Raw genomic sequence first — 22,545 nt, forward strand, 5'->3', positions numbered from 1 at the left:
CCGAGTGATGGCCATGTATTCCGTCGCTCGCTCCCTCCTCACAGCGCAGAGTGCATGTGAGGAGGAGGAGTTGATGCCATTCGGACGAATGGCTACGCTGGAGATACACTGTGTGGCAGGGCCGGGGTGTACAGCCGGTGGAAGGGAGCACTGCGCTGGCTCCCTTTCCCTGCTTGTTTTAAAAGCGCCCTGGCCCAGCGACACCTTCGATGGCGCTGCTAGCAGCTGCTGCGGCTGCTACTATTGCAGCGACGCCACTATAGCAGAGTAGGGAGGTATCTCCGTGCTCTGCTATGTGCTAGCCCCACTTTAGCTCCCTGAAGGAGCGGAATCCCCGTGTGTTCGGGAATTCCACTCCTGGACAGAGCGCTTGATGTCTCTGTCCATATCTGAGCAGTGACATCAGGGGAAACTCCTGAAGCGGAATCCCCGAACACATGGGGATTCCCCTTCAGGAGTTGCCCCTAATGTCACTGTCCAGATATGCCCGGCCCGGAACGGATGCAAAACTTAATGCAAACCGGCCGGGAAAAACGGCCGATTTTATCGGCCGACACTCGGGCGGGACCCTGTCGTGTGAATGAGCCCTTATTGTAAAAAAGGTGTATGTGTATTTTTTTTTAAATTTAACATTACTTTGTTTTTACTTTATTTTTAACCTTTAATGTACTGGCGTATATCTATATTACAGTACATTAGCCTGTGTACTGATAGTACACAGGCAGTTGTTAGGACATACCTAAGTATCCCCTAACAACAGGAAATATGGTAGGACAGCCCTGGGGTCCTCCAATGGACCCTGGACTGTCTGTCCATATATGGTATGTCCCTCAATCGCGTCACAGGAATTCCCTGTGACGCGATCCAAGGGGCATCCACACTTCTCATTTTCCTCTGAATGCTGCAGTCCGCTCTGATCGCAGCATTCACGGGAATAACGGCGGAGATGAGAGGCTTCACTGATCTCCACCAGCGGGGCTGCGGCTGTGTAATACAGTCATTGCCCTGCTCCTGACCGGAAGTGCGTTTGCGGTCAGCATGAGATTATGCCGCCGGCGCTGTACTGAATGGTGGTTCAGGCACTGGAGACAGAACATGGGGGGTGTTTTGCAGTGCGCCCGCCATGTTCTATTTTCAGTGCCGCCCCTCATTAGTGCAGCGCCGGCCGCATCGCATCATCCTGACCCCGCGCACTTGTTATCAGGACTCAGGAGCACGGCAATGACTATCACACAGTCGCAGCCCTGCTCTCATACATTCATGTGTTACTATACTGAGCTATCGAAAGTATCGAAATACATGAAATAACGGTATCGAACCGTTTGGGGATGCAGAGTATCAAAACAGTATTGAAGTCTCGCTGCATCGTGCATCCCTAGTCTGGCGCCATATTTAATATTTTGTTGATGTAGCAACTATAATTTTCGCATAATTTGTACAGCGTATTTCAATAAAAATTGGATGTGAAAAGACAAAAAAAGAGAGAACGCGCTCCTCTAAGGTGATAACGTTCAGATAAAAAAAAAATACAATTGGTATCAGATGGAATAGAGCTCACCTTCGTGAGTTGTGCAGTATCGCTAGCACAACTTAACTTTGTAGCTTGTAGTTACTTGTACCCTTTCAGGCTTAGTCACACTGTGCTTGCCTCTGGAGCCATAACCGCATCGAGTGAATTCATCTTGGGAATCCTTTTCCTCATGGTTTTGAAATGAAGCACACTTAGAAGAAAAAATGCCCCTATATACGGGCGCTCAGGTGTGAATAGGAAAATTCCTCCACAAAATCTTCAGCTGCAGATCAACGATTCTACCTTACACTGCAGTCACACGCTGCGTTTTCTGCAAATTCCCAGAAAATAGTGTAAAACAGGAGAGAATGTACAAGTGTGTGTGAATATATATATATATATATATATATATCCTCTGTATACACCGCTCTGAATCATGGGAAATCTTCTCCTGACTGATAACAGAGAGAAAATCACAACAGCAGTGACTACCAGGTATGACTTGCTGACTACCAGGCATGACATGCTGCGGTAGCATTTTAATAAAACACTAAAAGCAAATTGATATAAAAAAAAAAATTTTCGCGACACCCTTCCTTTAATCGTTTAAACAAACCCTGGGTTCAATGGGCGGAGCACTCGTGGCATACGTCATACTCTCGAGGGGTTTCTATACTAGTCCACCGGTCAGTGAGATGGAGCGTGACCAAGACGGTGAAGGACACGGAGGGTAGATATGTCTTTGTCCATGCATATCTTAATTGTGTGTCCTTTGTGATCATGGGGGTATATAACCCGCCTGCCAATTCTACAGTTAGCAATTAATTTTGTTTCTAATTACCCTGACGCTAAGGTACTGTGTATGGGAGATTTTAATCTTTTACTGAATCCGACTCTTGATAAATTTATATCCCAGAACGGTGATGGGGAGCTGAACTCATCTTCGAACTTGCAACGATTGGCAGATGAGATGGGATGGGTGGAGTTGTGGAGACTGAAACATCCCCAATCTTTAGAGTTCTCATGCTTTACTCCTGCTAGGGGGGCGTTATCCAGAATTGACTATATGTTTGGCTCAACCTCTTTAGGCCCTAGGGTGTCTGATATTGACTACGCTCCTCCTAGCGCTTCGGATCATGCGCCCCTGCGGGCGACATTTTGTTTGTGTGATCGACAAGCTAGTAAACTGAATTGGAGAGTTCATCCATTTTGGCTGTCCCTGATTGGGCCCAATGACCGCATTCCTGACCAGTTAACTCAATTTTATGACATTCATGGTGAGGAGACTGACACTTTGCTCAAGTGGGATACGTTTAAGGCATATTTAAGGGGGTGTCTGAGGTCCACTATTTCTTTCATTAAAAAAACGTCACGGGCAGAGGAGGATAAACTGGCCATGACTTGCAAAGACCTGGAAAGGGCGTTCACAGATGAGCCTTCTGAGGAGAATAGATTACGCTGGCAGCTGGCGGGCAGATTATATCTGCTACATATTAAGGAGAAGGGAGATAGGAAGTTGTTTTTTCTCAGGCAAAATGCCTTTGAATTGAGTAACCAGTCTGGAAGATTGCTGTCGCATATAGTGCATTCTAATCAGTCATCTCCTGCCATTCTGCATATTCTGGATGAGGGACGACAAAAACTTAGTGATGCTGAACAAATTAGTGATAGGTTCCGCCGATTTTATATTGACTTATATACATCCCAGTGTGAGTACTCAGATGAGTCATTGATTGAATATTTGGAGGGGCTCGTCTTCCCACAGTTATCGGGGGAACATAGAGATCGCTTGGATGAGGCTCTTACTCTGGAAGAATTACAGACGGCTGTACAGGATTTAGCTAGTGGGAAATCGCCTGGGCCTGATGGGCTTCCTTTGGAGGTCTATTCCAGATATTTGGAGATTATTGGTCCCGAATTGCTTCAAATGTATGCGGCAGCCTTTGAGAGGGGAGTCTTGCCCACTTGCTTGTACGAGGCTACTATTATAATTTTGCTGAAACCTGACAAAAATCCCATGGAGTGTGGATCATATAGACCAGGGGTCTCAAGCACGCGGCCCCTGGGGCTGTCATCTGTGGCCCGCGGGACACAGAGCCGCTAGTATCGGCTCTGCTCCGAGACTCTGGAATTCCCTGACATCGCTGTCCACATATGAACAGCGATGTCTGGGGCTTCCCCAGAGCCGGCGTCCCGAGCAGAGCGCTGGTGTCGGCTCTGCTCCGTGACTCTGTGGAATTCCCTGATATCGCTGCCCATATATGGACAGTGTGTCAGGGTCTTGCCCAGAGCGGATCAGAGCGCTGGTGTCGGCTCTGCTCCTGGACTCTGTGGAATTCCCTGACATCGCTGTCCACACATGAACAGCGATGTCTGGGGCTTCCCCAGAGCCGGCGTCCCGAGCAGAGCGCTGGTGTCGGCTCTGCTCCGGGACTCTGTGTAATTCCCTGACATCGCTGCCCATATATGGACAGTGTGTCAGGGTCTTGCCCAGAGCGGAGTCCCGGGCAGAGCGCTATTATCGGCTCTGCTCCGGGACTCTGGGGAAGCCTCTGACATCGCTGTTCATACATCGACAATGATGTCAGGGGCTTCCCCAGAGCAGGAGTCCCAGTGATGTCAGGAGCACAGCTGGAGTCCCAGGAAGAGCCTACTAGCGCTCTGCCTGGGACTCCAGCTCTGGGCAAGCCCCTGACATCACTGGGGCAGCCTCTACAGAGGGCACTGGGGCAGCCTCTACAGAGGGCACTGGGGCAGGCTCTACAGAGGGCACTGGGGCAGCCTCTACAGAGGGCACTGGGGCAGCCTCTACAGAGGGCACTTTGGCAGCCTCTACAGAGGGCACTTTGGCAGCCTCTACAGAGGGCACTTTGGCAGCCTCTACAGAGAGCACTTTGGCAGCCTCTACAGAGGGCACTTTGGCAGCCTCTACAGAGGGCACTTTGGCAGCCTCTACAGAGGGCACTGTGGCAGCCTCTACAGAGGGCACTGTGGCAGCCTCTACAGAGGGCACTGTGGCGTTATCTACAAGTGGGTGTGTGACAGTATCTGAAGAGGACACTGGCATTATTTAGGGGTGTGTTGCATTATCTACAGAGGGCACTGTGGCCTTATCTACAGAGGGCACTGTGGCCTTATCTACAGAGGGCACTGTGGCCTTATCTACAGAGGGCACTGTGGCCTTATCTACAGAGGGCACTGTGGCCTTATCTACAGAGGGCACTGTGGCCTTATCTAGGGGTGTGTTGCATTATCCACAGAGGGCACTGCGGCAGCATCCACAGAGGGCACTGCGGCAGCATCCACAGAGGGCACTGCGGCACTATCTAAAAAGGGGCTGCCCAATCTTGACATGTGTGCTAACTGAGCCGCCGGACTGCATTTAGCGACACTTAAACTGGAAAGCTGGATTGTTGAAATAAGCACGTGGAGAAATATCTCAAATTTTAAACCTAGCGCTATTATTATAGTAATGCAGTATTATTATTATAGTAATAGTGTTATAGTAGTTCAAATAACTAATTGATTAACAATAATTTTGTATTGTATCAAATTTGAAAGTAATGCGGCCCGTCAACTTCCCATTTTTTCTATATGCGGCCCACTTACCCGGCCGAGTTTGAGACCCCTGATATAGACCTATCTCCTTACTCAATTTAGAGTATAAGATTCTGACTAAAATATTGGCAAATCGACTTAATCCTATTATCACCTCATTAATACATGAGGATCAATCCGGCTTTATTCCTGGGAGATCCACTTCGGGACATATTCGCAGGGTCCAGGCGGTTTCACATGTAGGGGGAAATTTACATAAACAATGGGCGTTGGCGTCTCTTGATACGGCCAAGGCCTTTGACTCCATGGAGTGGAGGTATCTGCAAGCGGTATTGTCTAAATTTGGATTTGGATCTGGATTCTCCAAATGGATATCCATTTTATATAAGCACCCCAGGGTAAACCTCTTGGTTAATGGTATGGGTACTGCCTTTTTTGACCTAAGTCGGGGCACCAGACAAGTCTGTCCGTTATCCCCTCTTCTCTTTGCTTTAGCCACAGAACCTCTTGCCATTCACATCCGTCAGGATCACATATTTCAGGGAGTTCTAATTGGTAATATTGAAAGCAGGATAGGCCTGTATGCAGATGATTTAGTTCTCTACATGTCTGAGGTTCATAATACTCTTCCACGGGCTATTGATATTGTGAACAGTTTTGGCTGCTACTCTGGTCTTCTGATCAACTGGGCTAAGTCGGCTGATGCCTTTTGTGGGAGGTGGACTGGCCAGATGTGTATTATAATCTGCCGGTGGTTACTAGCTTTAAATATCTGGGCATATACATTACAAAACTTCCTGAGGAGTCTCATGATGAGAATATATACCCATTGGAGAGTCTTTTCTTTGAGAAATTTAAAGCATGGAAAACGTTGCCGTTGTCAGTGGTGGGAAGGGTAAACTTGGTGAAGATGATCCTGTTACCAAAGGGATTATACTTACTGGAGCACGCAAATGGTCCTATCCCGAGATCCTTTTTTGATAGGCTGCACTCCTTGATGGCTAGTTTTGTTTGGGGGAAATCTCGTAGGAAACTTGCTTTGGTCAAGCTACAGCGCCCGAAGGTCAGGGGGGGAATGGCACTGCCTGATTTTTATATTTACTTTTTGAGTCGTCAACTGCGTTATTTGAAGGAATGGCTTGATCAGGGCACTGAATCCTTCCCCGATTATGCTTTAGGTCAGGTGCTGGGGGTATCTGTCCTGGGGCCTGTGCTGGAGAACCCCACTCTGTTCAGAGGGAAACTGCTTCTACTTCACAGACTGGCACATCAGTTGTGGTAGGCAGCTAAGCTGCTGTGTGGATTTGGGGATCTGGAGGAGGGGACACTGTTGTGGGGAAATCCCATGTTCCCGCACTTACACACATTGGAGGGGTCTGAGTTTTGGAAGTCCAAGGGAGTTCTGTGTTTTGGGGATATTTATAAAGACAATGTGTTGTTATCATTCGTTCAGATGATGGAGGGCTATAATTTACATCGTACCCAGTTCTTCAGGTACTTACAGCTCCGACATCCGTTGGCCTCGCAATTCAGGTCACAGTCCCCGTCTCTTTCGAAGTTCCCATTGATTGGAGTTCTGAAGACACGGGGACCCAAGGGTATTATTTCGGCAATATACACCCACCTCTTGAATGTAAAAACTGAGTCGAGTACACTCCCTGTACAGTCGGCCTGGCAGACAGTTATCCCAGATTTGTCCGGGGAAGATTGGTCAGAGGCCCTGGAATCTCATTTATTGGTATCTCCTTCCGTTAATAATGGACTGACCCAACTGTATATAATACACCAGTGTTATATTACACCAACTAGTCTGTACCATATGGGTAGGATGCCTCATACAGAATGTCATAGATGTCACTCCTCAGGGGCAAACTTCATACATCTTATCTGGAGCTGTCAGTGTATTCGCTCCTTCTGGGATGGGGTACTCGAGGTCTTGAATGGTATTGTAACGGTGCCTATACCAAAGACACTGGAAATTTGTTTGCTGGGACTGTTGCGGGAGGAGAATTGGCCATTCCACAATCAGGTATTTATTAGGGAAACTTTGTTCCTAGCTAGGAAAGCTATAGCCTTGAGATGGATGGCGGACAGGCCCCCCACGCTTACACAATGGAAATCTCTGGTTAATCAAGTCATCCCGTTTGAGAGAGTGTTTTATAGAAATAGGAAATGTGACCATAAGTTTTGGAAGATTTGGGATGGGTGGCTATCCTCACCTGAGACATTGGACCCAGGAAATACTATGCACTCTCTCTCACATAGATTGTCGAGGGAGGGAAGGGAGTGAGATATGTTTGAATAATGTACTTGAATACTGTGTAATACTCTTTTTGCATCTTTCTTGTAAGTGTACGTATATATGGAATTCAATTGCCTGTTGTCCTCTAAATGAGTTGCCGACGTGTGGGTCGGATATAATACCTGAAATGTAATTTGTGTTGTTCAAATGGACCTGACTAACATGTAATCATTCTGATTCGTTGATGTATGATATGCCTTAAACATTGTAAATTCTTTGTTGCAAGCTTGACGTTCAATAAAACGAGTTTAACCCCTTAGTGACCAACAATACGCCTTTTCACGTTCGTCACTAAGGGGCCTTAGGCTAGGCTGACGCCTTTTCACGTGAGCCTAGTCTAAGTCCTGCACGGGTCTCCCGTGCAGGCTGGAGCCGGGGCTCAGCTGTCTGATGACAGCTGAGCTCCTGCTCCAACGCCCGCGATCGAAGTTTACTTCGATCGCGGCCATTTAACCCGTTAAATGCCGCCGTCAATAGCGACCGCAGCATTTAACTTGTTTACAGAGGGAGTGAGCTCGCTCTGTTACCCATCGGCGGCCCGAAAATGCAATCACTGGTCTCCGATGGGGTATCATGGCAGCCGGGGGCTTGATAAAAGCCCCCAGGTCTGCCCTGGACATATGCCTGTTAGGACGCGCCGGAGGCACGTCCTAACAGATTGGCTGTCAGATTTACACTGACAGGCAATAATGCTCTGGTATACGAAGTATACCAAAGCATTATAGCAGCGATCTGAAGATCGCACAGTAAAGTCCCCTAGTGGGACTAATGAAATAAATAATAAATGTGAAATAAAGATTATTAATAAAAATTACAGTAAAAAAATAAATCCATTTTTTTTTCCATAAAAAGTGGTTTTATTTAGTAAAAGTGTAAAAAATAAATAAAAGTACACATATATGGTATCGCTGCAACCATAATGACTCCATTAATAAAGTTAATATGTAATTTAAATCGCACGGTGAACACCGTAAAAAAAACACTAAAAAAAACGCAAAAAACAATGGCGACATTGCAAGTTTTTTTCCATTGCCCCCCAAAAAAGTCATAATAAAAATGAATCAATAAGTCCCATGCACCCCAAAACAGTACCAATCAAAACTACGTCTCGTCCCGCAGAAAACAAGCCCAAAAAATCACTACATTGATGGAAAAATAAAAAACTTACGGCTCTTGGAAAGCGACGATGCAAAAACAAATAATTTTAGTTCAAAAGTGTTTTGATTGTGCAAAAGTCGTAAAACATAAAAAACCTCTACATATGTGGTATCGCCGTAATCGTACCGACCCATAGAATAAAGGTAACATGTTATTTACGTCGCATAGGGAACGGCGTCAATTTAAAAACGCATAGAACAATGGTGGAATTTCAGGGTTTTTTTATAATCCCCCCCCCCCCCAAAAGTTAATAAAAGTTAATAAAAAAATTATATGTACCCTAAAATGGTGCTATTAAAAAATTACAACTAATCCCGCAAAAAACAGGTCCTCATACAGCTATGTAGACGAAAAAATAAAAAGTTAGAGCTCTTTGAATGCGACTATAGAAAAACGAATAAAATAGCTTGGTCATTAGGGCCTAAAATGGGCTGGTCACTAAGGGGTTAAAAAAAAATAATAGTTTTGGTATTCAAAGTCGTTGCAAAGAGATTATTGTTTAAAGAAGGGCATATCAGAAATCATAAATTTGACCTGGACACGGGCACATCAATGACCCTTGGTAGTGATAGGGTAAATCTGTTGATTAATAGTAAAATATTGGGACACTTATGACATGTGGTAGTAGCTATCCTGTATAAATGGACCTTGTTCTATGTATCAAAACATGTGGTCCTTTGTTCTGAACTATCATATAGGAGTGTTTATATGTAACTGAGCACATTGGGTTGATTTTATTTGTACGAAAAAGAGGTTTACTTTTGTTTTTTTTTATAACCAATATTTTTTAGGACACATGAATCACTGAATCTGCTGGGCTTTTTCCGCACTCTTTCTACTTTTACAGAGTGGTGTGAATATCGCCAGAGTACATTTTCTCAGTTCAAGGTAAGACACATTTTTCCTGTAAATGTTGTAAGGTATGTTTGGGTGTTTCCCATTTTGACCGCTTCTAGCAAGTCTTATGTGAGCCAGATAAAGTATATAAAGAATGGAACAGATATGCTTAAAAATGGCCAAAGCTGAATAGAAACTTCAATTTAAAGTAAATGTAATATAATGATTATTTGGAGAAAGAATACAATATAAAGATAATGTGTTTGTGGCACAATGGCAGCCATGGTGACTTTGCTTATTTCAAGTACCCGAGAAAGCTAGTAGAATTCTTGAATGCATTCATAAAGGTAGGAGAAGGTAGAAGGCCTTGATTCTCCCATATACAGGTTTAAGACCCATGCACATGGCTGTGCCCATAATCACGGCCCACAATTGCGGGCATGGCCGGCCGTACGCATTTTCAGGCCGTGTTTTCATACGAAATATGGGAGCACGGCCTGTAAGATATGAAAGAACGGGCATGTTCTACCATTTTCTGAATATTTCTATGGCACGGACACCCATCCGCAGCGATACTGAACGGTGTCCGCGGCCAATAGAACTGAATGGGTCCATAATACGGTCCGCAATTACGGACAATTTTTACGGTCGTGTGCATGGGGCCTGAGTCTGGTCATATTGGGACTATTGTTCAGTTTTTAAGGTCTCATCATGAGATTAAATGCAGTTGGTCCAAACACAGGCTCCAAAATGGTGCCGGTTGTGAAGCAGAAAACAAATTAGGAAAATTTTGAAGAGCTTAATATGCAAATCTGTTTTGACAAAGTCTTCATTGAGCAGCTGAAACGTTGCATCTTTTGCACATATGGGTGAATAAACCATTTGATGTTTACTTTGTAGTGCTGCCTCTTTTCCCTGATTTGCCTACGATTGCAGGATCTACAAGTTGGATTCCTGGAGGCTGGCACCCTTCTGGCTCTTGGGAGGTCTATTTTCTACGGCTCCTACCTCTGGTGTGTGTTGTGATTTAGTCATTTAGTTTTGATATATCCTAATTATGATGTTGCTCTCTATTCATCTTGAAATTGGGATCTGTGTAGTCAATACAAACACAAATGCTGTGGATATGTTTTGATTTTTTTAGTCTTATCTGTGGTTACTTCAATTTATGTATACAGTCTTTTTGTGTCTAGCATGGTCCGTAGTGGTGACTACCAGTCCAGAGGAGAGCGTCCTTGTCTCCTGACCAGACATGTGCCCACATCAATGCAACAGCTTAGGCTCCCTAAGCTGCGTGCAACTACTGGGAATGTGCGACAATTAATGACTTTCACCAGTATAAAAGTGCAGGTTCCACCGAATGCAATCCCGCACGTGCGCCAATGATGAAAATAGCACCTGAACCCAGATCTATATTATATCAATACTAAATCCCATAAAAGACAATTGTTCTGTAATATTGTAAATATTGCGCATCTTGTATGAAATGATAATGGACTTCCTAAGGCTCTGTTAATTTGAGATTTCTACTTCACATGTACACCAGGAAAGGGCTTGGTATACTGCTAAAAATAAAGTATGGAATAGCGTTTTAGACTACGCTATTCCATACAACGAAACCATAAAGAAATATGTTTTTTTTAACATGGGAGCCTCTGGGTGACTGATGCCATTGTATGGCATTTGTTGCAGGCCTCCGTCAGACGTATATGTCTGGATTTTTCCCCGAATTGTACCTCCGATGGCTCCATAGGGGGGGAAACAACGAAGTACAAGTCACAATCTTCGGTGACCATCTGATGTGAGTGTAAAGTGTGTAACTCTTGGTGTCCGGAGCGTTTCCCTCCGCCAGCTTCAGCCCACAGCCCTGCACCAGTCGGGGACTCAGCCTAAGTGACTTCGTAAGACCCCAGGAAGGGCCAAAGAGGAGTAATCCAAACAAGAGCCGAACTATGCAGCACCGCCGGTGTGCACACAGGGCCAGAGCCTACAGCTCCAGTAAGTGAACACTTGTAACCCTGCCCCCCTATTTCTGCTGCTGCCCTGTGCACCTCCACAACCGACACAGAACTGCCCTAGACTCCAGTGTACTGGGTGTTGTATAAGTATTTATCCTATGTACTGCACTGCATGCATTGTACTACTAAACACCTGCGTAACATGTACTGTACTCTACCTGCCATACATGTGCTGTGTACTATGTTACTATCTGCCTGTACTACATTTACTGTACTTCTATTTACTGTGGTTCAGACAGCACCAGGTGTCGGTGGGTGCACGAGTAGGGACCCAATCCAGTAATATAGAAAACAAAGTACTAATAATTTTGCACTGTGCTTGATGTAAGTCGTATGAGACCGAAACATTGCACGCACATATTCACTGGCAAAATAAAAAATAAGAAAAAAATATTTCACTCAAATTGCTGTGCCGAGTACTTTGTTTTCTGTACTGCTATTTACCTGTACTACATGTACTGTACTGCGATCTACATGTACTGTACTGCTATTTACCTGTACTACATATACTGTACTGCTATCTACATGTAGTCTACCACTATCTACCTGTACTACATGTACTGTACTGCTATCTACCTGTACTACGTGTACTGTACTGCGATCTACCTGTACTACATGTACTGTACTGCGATCTACCTGTACTACATGTACTGTACTGCGATCTACCTGTACTACATGTACTGTACTGCGATCTACCTGTACTACATGTACTGTACTGCACTCTACATGTACTGTACTGTACTATACTACTATCTACCTGTACTGTACTGCTATTTACCTGTATTGTATTGTACTGCTCTCTACCTGTAGTACATGTACCCTACTGCTATCTACCTGTACTACATGTACTGTACTGCGATCTACCTGTACTACATATACTGTACTGCTATCTACCTGTACTACATGTACTGTACCTCTCTACCTGTACTACATGTACTGCACTGCTATCTATCTTTACTACATGTACTGTACTACTATCTACCTGTACTATACTATCTACCTTTGCTACATGTACTGTACTACTATCTACCTGCTCAGCTTCACCATGTGAAGGCGGCTTCATTTTATTTTTACATTTCACTTGTACTGTAAAGAACCCTGAAGAAGCTCCTGTCCTCAACATAGAAAGGGATTCACCAGCTTCCAACTGATGATTATATGTAAGGATTTCATCTATTTATAGTCTTTTAACCCGTTAGTGACCGGCCCATAGTGTTTTTACGTCGGTCACTAACGGGCCTTATTCCGATGCCATAGACTTTTTACGTCGCGGCATCGGAATAAGTAAACAGAGCAGGGAGCTGTCAAATCTCCCTGCTCTCAGCTGCCAGAGGCAGCTGAGGGCTGAGGGCGTCCCTGCTCTGCCGGGTGAGATCGATATTAGTATCGAGCTCACCCGTTTAACTCCTCAGATGCGGTGCTCAATAGTGAGCACCACATCTGAGTGGTTTTGGAGAGAGGGAGGGAGCTCCCTCTCATACCACCGACAAGCGGCGATAAGATCGCCGAGTGTCTGTGTCTCCCATGGCAGCCGGGGGCCTAATAAAGGCCCCCAGGTCTGCCTGTAATGAATGCCTGCTAGATCATGCCGCAGGCATGACCTAGCAGATGCCTGTCCGTTTTAAACGGACAGGCATAATACACTGCAATACAGAAGTATTGCAGTGTATTATAAATGCGATCGGATTATCGCATAGTGAAGTCCCCTAGTGGGACTAGTAAAAAAAGTTTAAAAAAAAGTTAAATAAAGTTAATTTAAAAAAAATGTGAAATAAAAAATGAAAAACCCACTTTTTCCCCTTACAAACTGCTTTACTATTAAAAAACCAAAATAAAGTTAAAAAGTTACACATATTTGGTATCGCCGCGTCCGTAACGACCCCGACTATAAAGCTATTACATTACTTAACCCGCACGGTGAACGCCGTAAAAAAATGTAATAAAAAACTACGGAAAATTTTCTGTTTTCTGTGAATCCTGACTTTAAAAAAATTTGATTAAAAAGTGATCAAAAAGTCGCATCTACCCCAAAATGGTATCCATAAAAACTACAAGTTGTCCCGCAAAAAAAAAAGCCCTCCTACAATTGTATCGGCGAAAAAATAAAAATGTTACGGCTCTTCAAATGTGGAGATGCAAAAACAAATCATTTTGAAAAAAAAGTGTTTTCACTGTTTAAAAGTAGTAAAACATACAAAAACGATACAAATTTGGTATCGTTGCAATCGTAACAACCCGCTGAATAAACTTATTGTGTTATTTATACCACACGGTAAACGCGTAGATTTAGGACGCAAAAAAGAGTGGCAAAATTTCAGATTTTTTTCTATCTCCCCCCCCAAAATAAGTTATTAAAAGTTAATCAATAAATAATATGTACCTCAAAATGGTGCTATTAAAGAATACAACTTTGTCCCGCAAAAAACAAGACCTTATACAGCTATGTCGACGCAAAAATAAAAAGTTATAGCTCTTGGAATGCGACGATGGAAAAACGTAAAAAATAGCCTGGTCATTAAGGTCTAAAATAGGCTGGTCATTAAGGGGTTAATCTTTATTTTTTCTTATTTTGGGTTGACATTTTTTGGGGCTTCGAAACCAATTATTAGTTTTCCATAGTTATGGTCTAATGTTACACTATTTTAAAGTTTCAAAAGATGACTTGGAACAAATGGTTTGCATAGCTGACAATTTGAAGTTTCTGTGCACAAGTGTTTGCTACGAATGTGAACTGATCTGTGATAGTGCAGAAATTTAGACTGGGTATAGCTTGGCACAAGGAGACAAAAACTAAAGATCAGAACATTGTACACCATACATGGCATTGTTTAGACAAGTGATACTCCACTGATATGGATCCAGAGAATATCCTCAATCATTGGATCAGATACCGTCCACTATCGGAACCAGGTCCCAGTAAAGAAAAGGCTGTGAGGACGATTGTTTCTGTATCTCCATTGAATTTAATGGAGTGTTACCAAAAGCAGTTATCATAGGAACGGTTCAAGGGACATTTCTTTGAACAGCTTTTTTCAAAACCTTCGACAGATATTTTTTTATGATTGATATTTTTTTATTTTGTTATGGTAAATTTTGATTTCTTTGTGATTTAGCATGGTCTACTTTTTTTTTTAAGGTGCACCTATAATTTAAAAAAGATATCACAATAACTCCTTAGGCCGGGTTCAAATGCAGTATATACAGTATATGGACAAAAGTATTGGGACACCTACACATTACACCTACAGGAGCTTTTATGACATCCCATTCTAAATCCATAGGCATTACTATGGAGTTGGTGCCTTTTTTGCAGCTAAAACAGCTACCACTCTTCTTGGGAGGCTTTCTACAAGATATTGAATTGTATCCGGAAAAGCCTTTGTGAGGTTAGACACTGATTTGGACGACAGGGCCTAACTCGCAATCACCATTCTAGTTCAGCCCGATGGGGTTGATGTCAGTGCTCTGTGCTGGCCTGTCAAGTCCTTCCACAAAAAACTCACCCAACCATGCCTTTATGGACCTGCTTTGTGCACTGGGGCACAGTCATGTTGGAACATAAAAGGCCCAAACTGTTCCAACAAAGTTGGAAGCATATAAATGTCGAAAATAAAACATTTCCCTTCACTGGAACCAAGGGAACTTAGGCCACCCCCTGAAAACAATCCCATAGCATTACCCCTCCTCCACCAAACTTTACAGCTGGCACAATGCAGTCAGGCAGGTAACGTTCTCCTGGCATTCGCCTAACCCAAACTCATCCTACAGACTGACAGGTAGAGAAGTGTGATTCATTACTCCACAGAACACATTTCCACTGCTCCAGAGTCCAGTGACAGCGTGCTTCACACCACTCTATCCGACGCTTGGCATTGTGCTTGGCGATGTAAGGGTATGTTCACACGGCTGAAAAATCGGAAGCAGAACGCCTCCAAACATCTGCCTATTGATTTCAATGGGAAAAACTGCGTTCTGTTCCGATGGGCCATTTTTTTACGCAACCTTTTTGAAAAACGGCCGCTAAAAAGAAGTGCAGGTCACTTCTTGGGACTTTTTGTAGCCGTTTTTCATATACTCTATTGAAAACAGCTCCAAAACGGCCGTAAAAAACGCAGCGAAAATCGCGAGTGGCTTAAAAAACGTCTTAAAATCAGGAGCTGTTTTCGCTTGAAAACAGCTCCGTATTTTCAGACGTTTTTAGTCTAGTGTGTGAACATGCCCTAAGACTTGCATGCAGCTGCTCGGCCCCCATGCCATGAAGCTCCCGAAGCACAGTTTTTGTGTGGATTGTAATGCCAGAGGAGGTTTGGAACTCTGCAGTTATTGAGTCGGCCGAGCGATGGAGACTTTTATTCACTATTCGCCTCAGCATTCTGACCCCGCTGTGTAACTTTAAGTAGTCTGCAACTTTGTGTTGCTGTCGTTCCTAAACGCTTCCACTTTGCAAAAATACCGCTCACAGCTGATGATGGAATATCTAGGAGGGAAGACATTTTGCGAACTGACTTGTTGCAGCAGTGACGTCCTATTACAGTACCATGCTGGAATTCAGTGAGTTCCTTAGAACGACCCATTCCTTCACAACTATTTGTAAAGGCGATTGCTTGGTGCTGGATTTTATACACCTGTGGCAATGGGACTGAATGTAACACCTGAATTCAATGATTAAGAGGTGTGTCCGAATACTCTTGCCCATATAGTGTATGTTCCCCTGCAGTAATTTCACTTTTTATATTGCCATGAGTGAAATATGCAGCTATTCCTGGAAAGAACTCTGTAACACATGCGGCATTCTCCGGAATAACAGCAGCTGCACACAAGCCTAAGATCAATATGCGCAATGTCAGGCGTCGGCTGGAGTGTTGTACAGCACGCTGCTACTGGACTCTGGAGTAGTGGAAACATGTTCTGTGGAGTGATGTATATATCCTATATCATTTCATATCATATACAGTGAAGGAAATAAGTATTTGATCCCTTGCTGATTTTGTAAGTTTGCCCACTGTCAAAGACATGAACAGTCTAGAATTTTTAGGCTAGGTTAATTTTACCAGTGAGAGATAGATTATATATATAAAAAAATAAAAAAACTGAAAATCACATAGTCAAAATTATATATATTTATTTGCATTGTGCACAGAGAAATAAGTATTTGATCCCCTACCAACCATTAAGAGTTAAGCTTCCTCCAGACCAGTTACACGCTCCAAATCAACTTGGTGCCTGCATTAAAGACAGCTGTCTTAAATGGTCACCTGTATAAAAGACTCCTGTCCACAGGCTCAATTAATCAGTCTGACTCTAACCTCTACAACATGGGCAAGACCAAAGAGCTTTCTAAGGATGTCAGGGACAAGATCATAGACCTGCACAAGGCTGGAATGGGCTACAAAACCATAAGTAAGACGCTGGGTGAGAAGGAGACAACTGTTGGTGCAATAGTAAGAAAATGAAAGACATTACAAAATGACTGTCAATCGACATCGATCTGGGGCTCCATGCAAAATCTCACCTCGTGGGATATCCTTGATCCTGAGGAAGGTGAGAACTCAGCCGAAAACTACACGGGGGGAACTTGTTAATGATCTCAAGGCAGCTGGGACCACAGTCACCAAGAAAACCATTGGTAACACATTACGCCGTAATGGATTAAAATCCTGCAGTGCCCGCAAGGTCCCCCTGCTCAAGAAGGCACATGTAGAGGCCCGTCTGAAGTTTGCAAATGAACATCTGGATGATTCTGAGAGCGATTGGGCGAAGGTGCTGTGGTCAGATGAGACTAAAATTGAGCTCTTTGGCATTAACTCAACTCGCCGTGCTTGGAGGAAGAGAAATGCTGCCTATGACCCAAAGAACACCGTCCCCACTGTCAAGCATGGAGGTGGAAACATTATGTTTTGGGGGTGTTTCTCTGCTAAGGGCACAGGACTACTTCACCGCATCAATGGGAGAATGGATGGAGCCATGTACCGTCAAATCCTGAGTGACAACCTCCTTCCCTCCACCAGGACATTAAAAATGGCTCGTGGCTGGGTTTTCCAGCACGACAATGACCCGAAACATACAGCCAAGGCAACAAAGGAGTGGCTCAAAAAGAAGCACATTAAGGTCATGGAGTGGCCTAGCCAGTCTCCAGACCTTAATCCCATCGAAAACTTATGGAGGGAGCTGAAGATCCGAGTTGCCAAGCGACAGCCTCGAAATCTTAATGATTTACAGATGATCTGCAAAGAGGAGTGGGCCAAAATTCCATCTAACGTGTGCAAACCTCATCATCAACTACAAAAAACATCTGACTGCTGTGCTTGCCAACAAGGGTTTTGCCACCAAGTATTAAGTCTTGTTTGCCAAAGGGATCAAATACTTATTTCTCTGTGCAAAATGCAGATAAATATATATTCTTTTGACAATGTGATTTTCTGGTTTTTTTTTATATATATAATCTATCTCTCACTGGTAAAATTAACCTAGCCTAAAAATTCTAGACTGTTCATGTCTTTGACAGTGGGCAAACTTACAAAATCAGCAAGGGATCAAATACTTATTTCCTTCACTGTGTATATATACACTACCGTTCAAAAGTTTAGGGTCACTTAGAAATTTCCTTATTTTTGAAAGAAAAGCACTGTTTTTTTCAATGAAGATAACATTAAATTAATCAGAAATACACTCTATACATTGTTAATGTGCTAAATGACTATTCTAGCTGCAAACGTCTGGTTTTTAATGCAACATCTACATAGGTGTATAGAGGCCCATTTCCAGCAACCATGACTCCAGTGTTCTAATGGTACATTGTGTTTGCTAACTGTGTTAGAAGGCTAATGGATGATTAGAAAACACTTGAAACCCCTTGTGCAATTATGTTAGCACCGCTGTAAACAGTTTTGCTGTTTAGAGGAGCTATAAAACTGACCTTTCTTTGAGATACTTGAGAATCTGGAGCATTACATTTGTGGGTTCGATTAAACTCTCAAAATGGCTAGAAAAAGAGAGCTTTCATGTGAAACTCGACAGTCTATTCTTGTTCTTAGAAATGAAGGCTATTCCATGCGAGAAATTGCCAAGAAACTGAAGATTTCCTACAACGGCGTGTACTACTCCCTTCAGAGGACAGCACAAACAGGCTCTAACCAGAGTAGAAAGAGAAGTGGGAGGCCCCGCTGCACAACTGAGCAACAAGACAAGTACATTAGAGTCTCTAGTTTGAGAAATAGACGCCTCACAGGTCCTCAACTGGCAGCTTCATTAAATAGTACCCGCAAAACGCCAGTGTCAACGTCTACAGTGAAGAGGCGACTCCGGGATGCTGGCCTTCAGTGCAGAGTGGCAAAGAAAAAGCCATATCTGAGACTGACTAATAAAAGGAAAAGATTAATATGGGCAAAAGCACACAGACATTGGACAGAGGAAGATTGGAAAAAAGTGTTATGGACAGACGAATCGACGTTTCAGGTGTTTGGGTCACACAGAAGAATATTTGTGAGATGCAGAACAACTGAAAAGATGCTGGAAGAGTGCCTAACACCATCTGTCAAGCATGGTGGAGGTAATGTGATGGTCTGGGGTTGCTTTGGTGCTGGTAAAGTGGGAGATTTGTACAAGGTAAAGGGATTTTGAATAAGGAAGGCTATCACTCCATTTTGCAACGCCATGCCATACCCTGTGGACAGCGCTTGATTGGAGACAATTTCATCCTACAACAGGACAATGACCCAAAGCACACCTCCAAATTATGCAAGAACTATTTAGGGAAGAAGCAGGCAGCTGGTATTCGATCTGTAATGGAGTGGCCAGAGCAGTCACCAGATCTCAACCCCATAGAGCTGTTGTGGGAGCAGCTTGACCGAAGTGTCCATCAAGCCAAACTAACTTGTGGGAGGGCCTTCTGGAAGCATGGGGTGAAATTTCTCCCGATTACCTCAGCAAATTAACAGCTAGAATGCCAAAGGTCTGCAATGCTGTAATTGCTTTGGTCAAATAATGCTCCATTTGCAGCAAAGTTTGAAGGAGAAAATTATTATTTCAAATAAAAATCATTATTTCTAACCTTGTCAATGTCTTGACTATATTTTCTGGTCATTTTGCAACTCATTTGATAAATATAAGTGTGAGTTTTCATGGAAAACACAAAATTGTCCGGGTGACCCCAAACTTTTGAACAGTAGTGTATATGTGTGTATGTATGTATGTATGTATGTATGTATGTGTGTGTGTATGTATATATATGTCAGTGTGTTTAGTGCAACTTTCTAATTACTTTTTATTAAAAATAATTTTTGCTTTTTGAGATACAGCTACCTTGTATCCTGTATACAGAGCAGCTGTATCCAGGATTGAAACCTGAATCTGTCAGGTCAGCGGGACTGACTGTTTCCGTGTCAGCAGGTCCTGCGCCTCTCTGACATGTAGGATCGAGCTGTTACAGATCACATCGAAGTTCATAACTTGTGATCGATAGCAGGTGGAAAACACACTGATACATATTTTTATTAAAAACACAAAAAAACGTTTTTTTTGCTTTTACCCTTTAAGCTATTCCACTAGTGCCACGTGTGTAGTGTAGTAAAGTCAATGTTTTACAAAAAAGTTTATAAATAATATTCTTTCACTCCGATGAATAAAAACAGGACATGAAAATAACTTTAATAGTTGTATGCTAACATCACTATGTAAATACATTTTTTAAGTACGAACAGAGGCTTCGTTTTGTTAAGACTTGGCTCAACCAAGATTCTTACTATTTTATATATGTTCTTGTTTTTAACAATAATAACTCTCATAAACATGCAAAAGACGTGAAACTGACATGAAAAATAAAAACAACTTAATTTGAAGAGTTTACAGGGATCGCTGCACAGTGACTGAATTATAAGCTTTTGCTACAGAGCACAAACTAGAAATAGTGGTTGGACTTCAAAATTGAAGACTATTTTTCTCAGTGGTAATTTGCAAGTAGAACAGTTTTGTATCACATAAGCACAAAGCATGCAAGCCATAAGTAATCATAATGTCACATGATTTAACAAGGTACAGTAAGTACACCTAGAACAGGAGTGCACAACCTACAGCCCGCAATGCCCATCAAGACACAGACATTCTTGCCTGTGTCCTGATCAATAAGAAAGGTGTGGCTGTCAAAGGATACAGATGGCAGCTCTGTTTTCTCTTCCCTGTTTTGATCGTAGATATCAGGGCAGGTCTTGTAAAATAATGTGAGCACCTTCTGGTATTTTACACGTCAGATAGAAAAGGAGTGATGCACAATGTGGGAGCAGGGACAGGTAAGTTCTAATAGTTCACTGTGTGGCTGGCTCTAATTGGGGCACAGTGTCACTGGCACTGTTATGCAGGGCACTGTGAAGTTGAGTTCTGTTTTAGCAACTTAAAGGAGCAATCTAAGGAAAACTGTTACTGTGTTATGCCTAGTGCAAGACTAAAGAGTGAATGATTGGTATTCTCTGTTTGGTGTTCTTTGAATCACTGTGTCATGCACTGCCCCTCAGGCCGTGCACTAAGCATAACACAGTGCGTCGGTGTTACCCAAAGTGATCCTTTAAAGGTGTATTCCCATCTGAGATATTTCTGAATATTTATTATTATTGCTTTTTTTTTTAATATAAATGTCTGATAAGTGAGGGTTCTATCTATGTCATCTCCATGTATCAGGAGAATTGGAGTCCCCTGATCCCTTATTCAGCAGTCTAGAGAGGAGGAGATAAGGTGGAGAGGTGACCGTGCTTGCTTTTCTCTCCATTGTAGTTTATGGGAGTTGCAAAACACTCTTCATACTGTTGACACACCTTTTACGTTTTATTGTTACCCTTGGGAGTGGCACAATCTGACAATGTGGCCCTTAGATGAGAAAAAGAGATTGTGCACCTCTGATCTAGGGAGAGGGTAATATCAAATTGCCACACTAGATGTCCCATGTTTACTCAAGGTTTAGTTAAGAAATAAAGTTCCTAATGGCTTTTCTAACAACTTTGTGCTTAAAGAGGCTCTGTCACCAGATTATCAAATCCCTATCTCCTATTGCATGTGATCGGCGCTGCAATGAAGATAACAGTAACGTTTGTTTTTTTTTTTTGAAAAATGATCATTTTTGGCTAAGTTATGAGCAATTTTATATTTATACAAATGAGCCTTTCTAATGGACAACTGGGTGTGTTTTCTCTTATTTACAACTGGGCGTGTATTGTGTTTTTAGCAACTGGGCATGTTTAATTCTTTCACTGCACAATCACACTGAGCTGTGGATCATGCTGGGCTGGAACAATGAGAAGTGTAGGACACTGATTGGTCGCTGATTAGTCAGCGTCATACACTCCTCTGTACAACGCCCAGTTGGTAAAAAGTAAAAACACGCCCAGTTGTCCATTGAGAATACATTAGCATAAATCTAAACTAGCTCATAACTTGCTCAAAAATGATCGTTTTTCAAAATAAAAACCACTGCTGTTATCTGCATTACAGCGCCAATCAGATTATGTAGGAGATAGAGCACTTATAATCTGGTGACTGAGCCTCTTTAAAGAGGCTCTGTCACCACATTATAAGTGCCCTATCTCCTACATAAGGAGATGGGCGCTATAATGTAGGTGACAGTAGTGCTTTTTATTTAAAAAAAACGATCTATTTTCACCACGTTATTAGCGATTTTAGCTTTATGCTAATTAGTTTCTCAATGGACAACTGGGCGTGTATTACTATTGACCAAGTGGGCGTTGTACAGAGGAGTGTATGACGCTGACCAATCAGGGTCATACACTTCTCTCCATTAATTTCCTCAGCACATAGGGATCCTTTTAGATCAGTATGTGCTGTCTTATATGAACACATTAACCATACTGAAGTGTTTAGACAGTGAATAGACATTCCACGGGATGTCTATTCACAATCCCGGCACTTGGTTAACATTTCTGTGGTAGTTACAGCAGAGCAAGCGTAATCTCGTTGTAACCTGTCATCTACAGCGTAATCTCGCGAGATTACGCTTGCTCTGCTGTAACTACCTCAGAAACGTTAACGAAGTGCAGAGATTGTGAATAGACATCCCGTGGAATGTCTAAACACTTCAGTATCGTTAATGTGTTCGTATTAGACAGCACATAGCGATCTAAAAGGATCCCTATGTGCTGAGGTAATGAATGGAGAGAAGT

At 42.9% G+C, this 22,545-nt stretch overlaps 1 protein-coding gene across 2 annotated transcripts in view; it reads left to right on the plus strand.

The window, feature by feature from the left end:
* The window catches only part of CENPP (centromere protein P), a 392,723-nt gene that overhangs the window by 64,750 nt on the left and 305,428 nt on the right, over window positions 1-22,545 (plus strand). For both annotated transcript variants that reach the window (XM_075833729.1, XM_075833730.1), the window contains exon 6: window positions 9,320-9,416. In XM_075833729.1, the coding sequence (XP_075689844.1) occupies window positions 9,320-9,416 (97 nt within the window). The remainder of the gene's footprint in view (window positions 1-9,319; window positions 9,417-22,545) is intronic.

Source organism: Rhinoderma darwinii, chromosome 7 (assembly GCF_050947455.1).
Source record: "Rhinoderma darwinii isolate aRhiDar2 chromosome 7, aRhiDar2.hap1, whole genome shotgun sequence".
Classification (NCBI taxonomy): domain Eukaryota; kingdom Metazoa; phylum Chordata; class Amphibia; order Anura; family Rhinodermatidae; genus Rhinoderma; species Rhinoderma darwinii.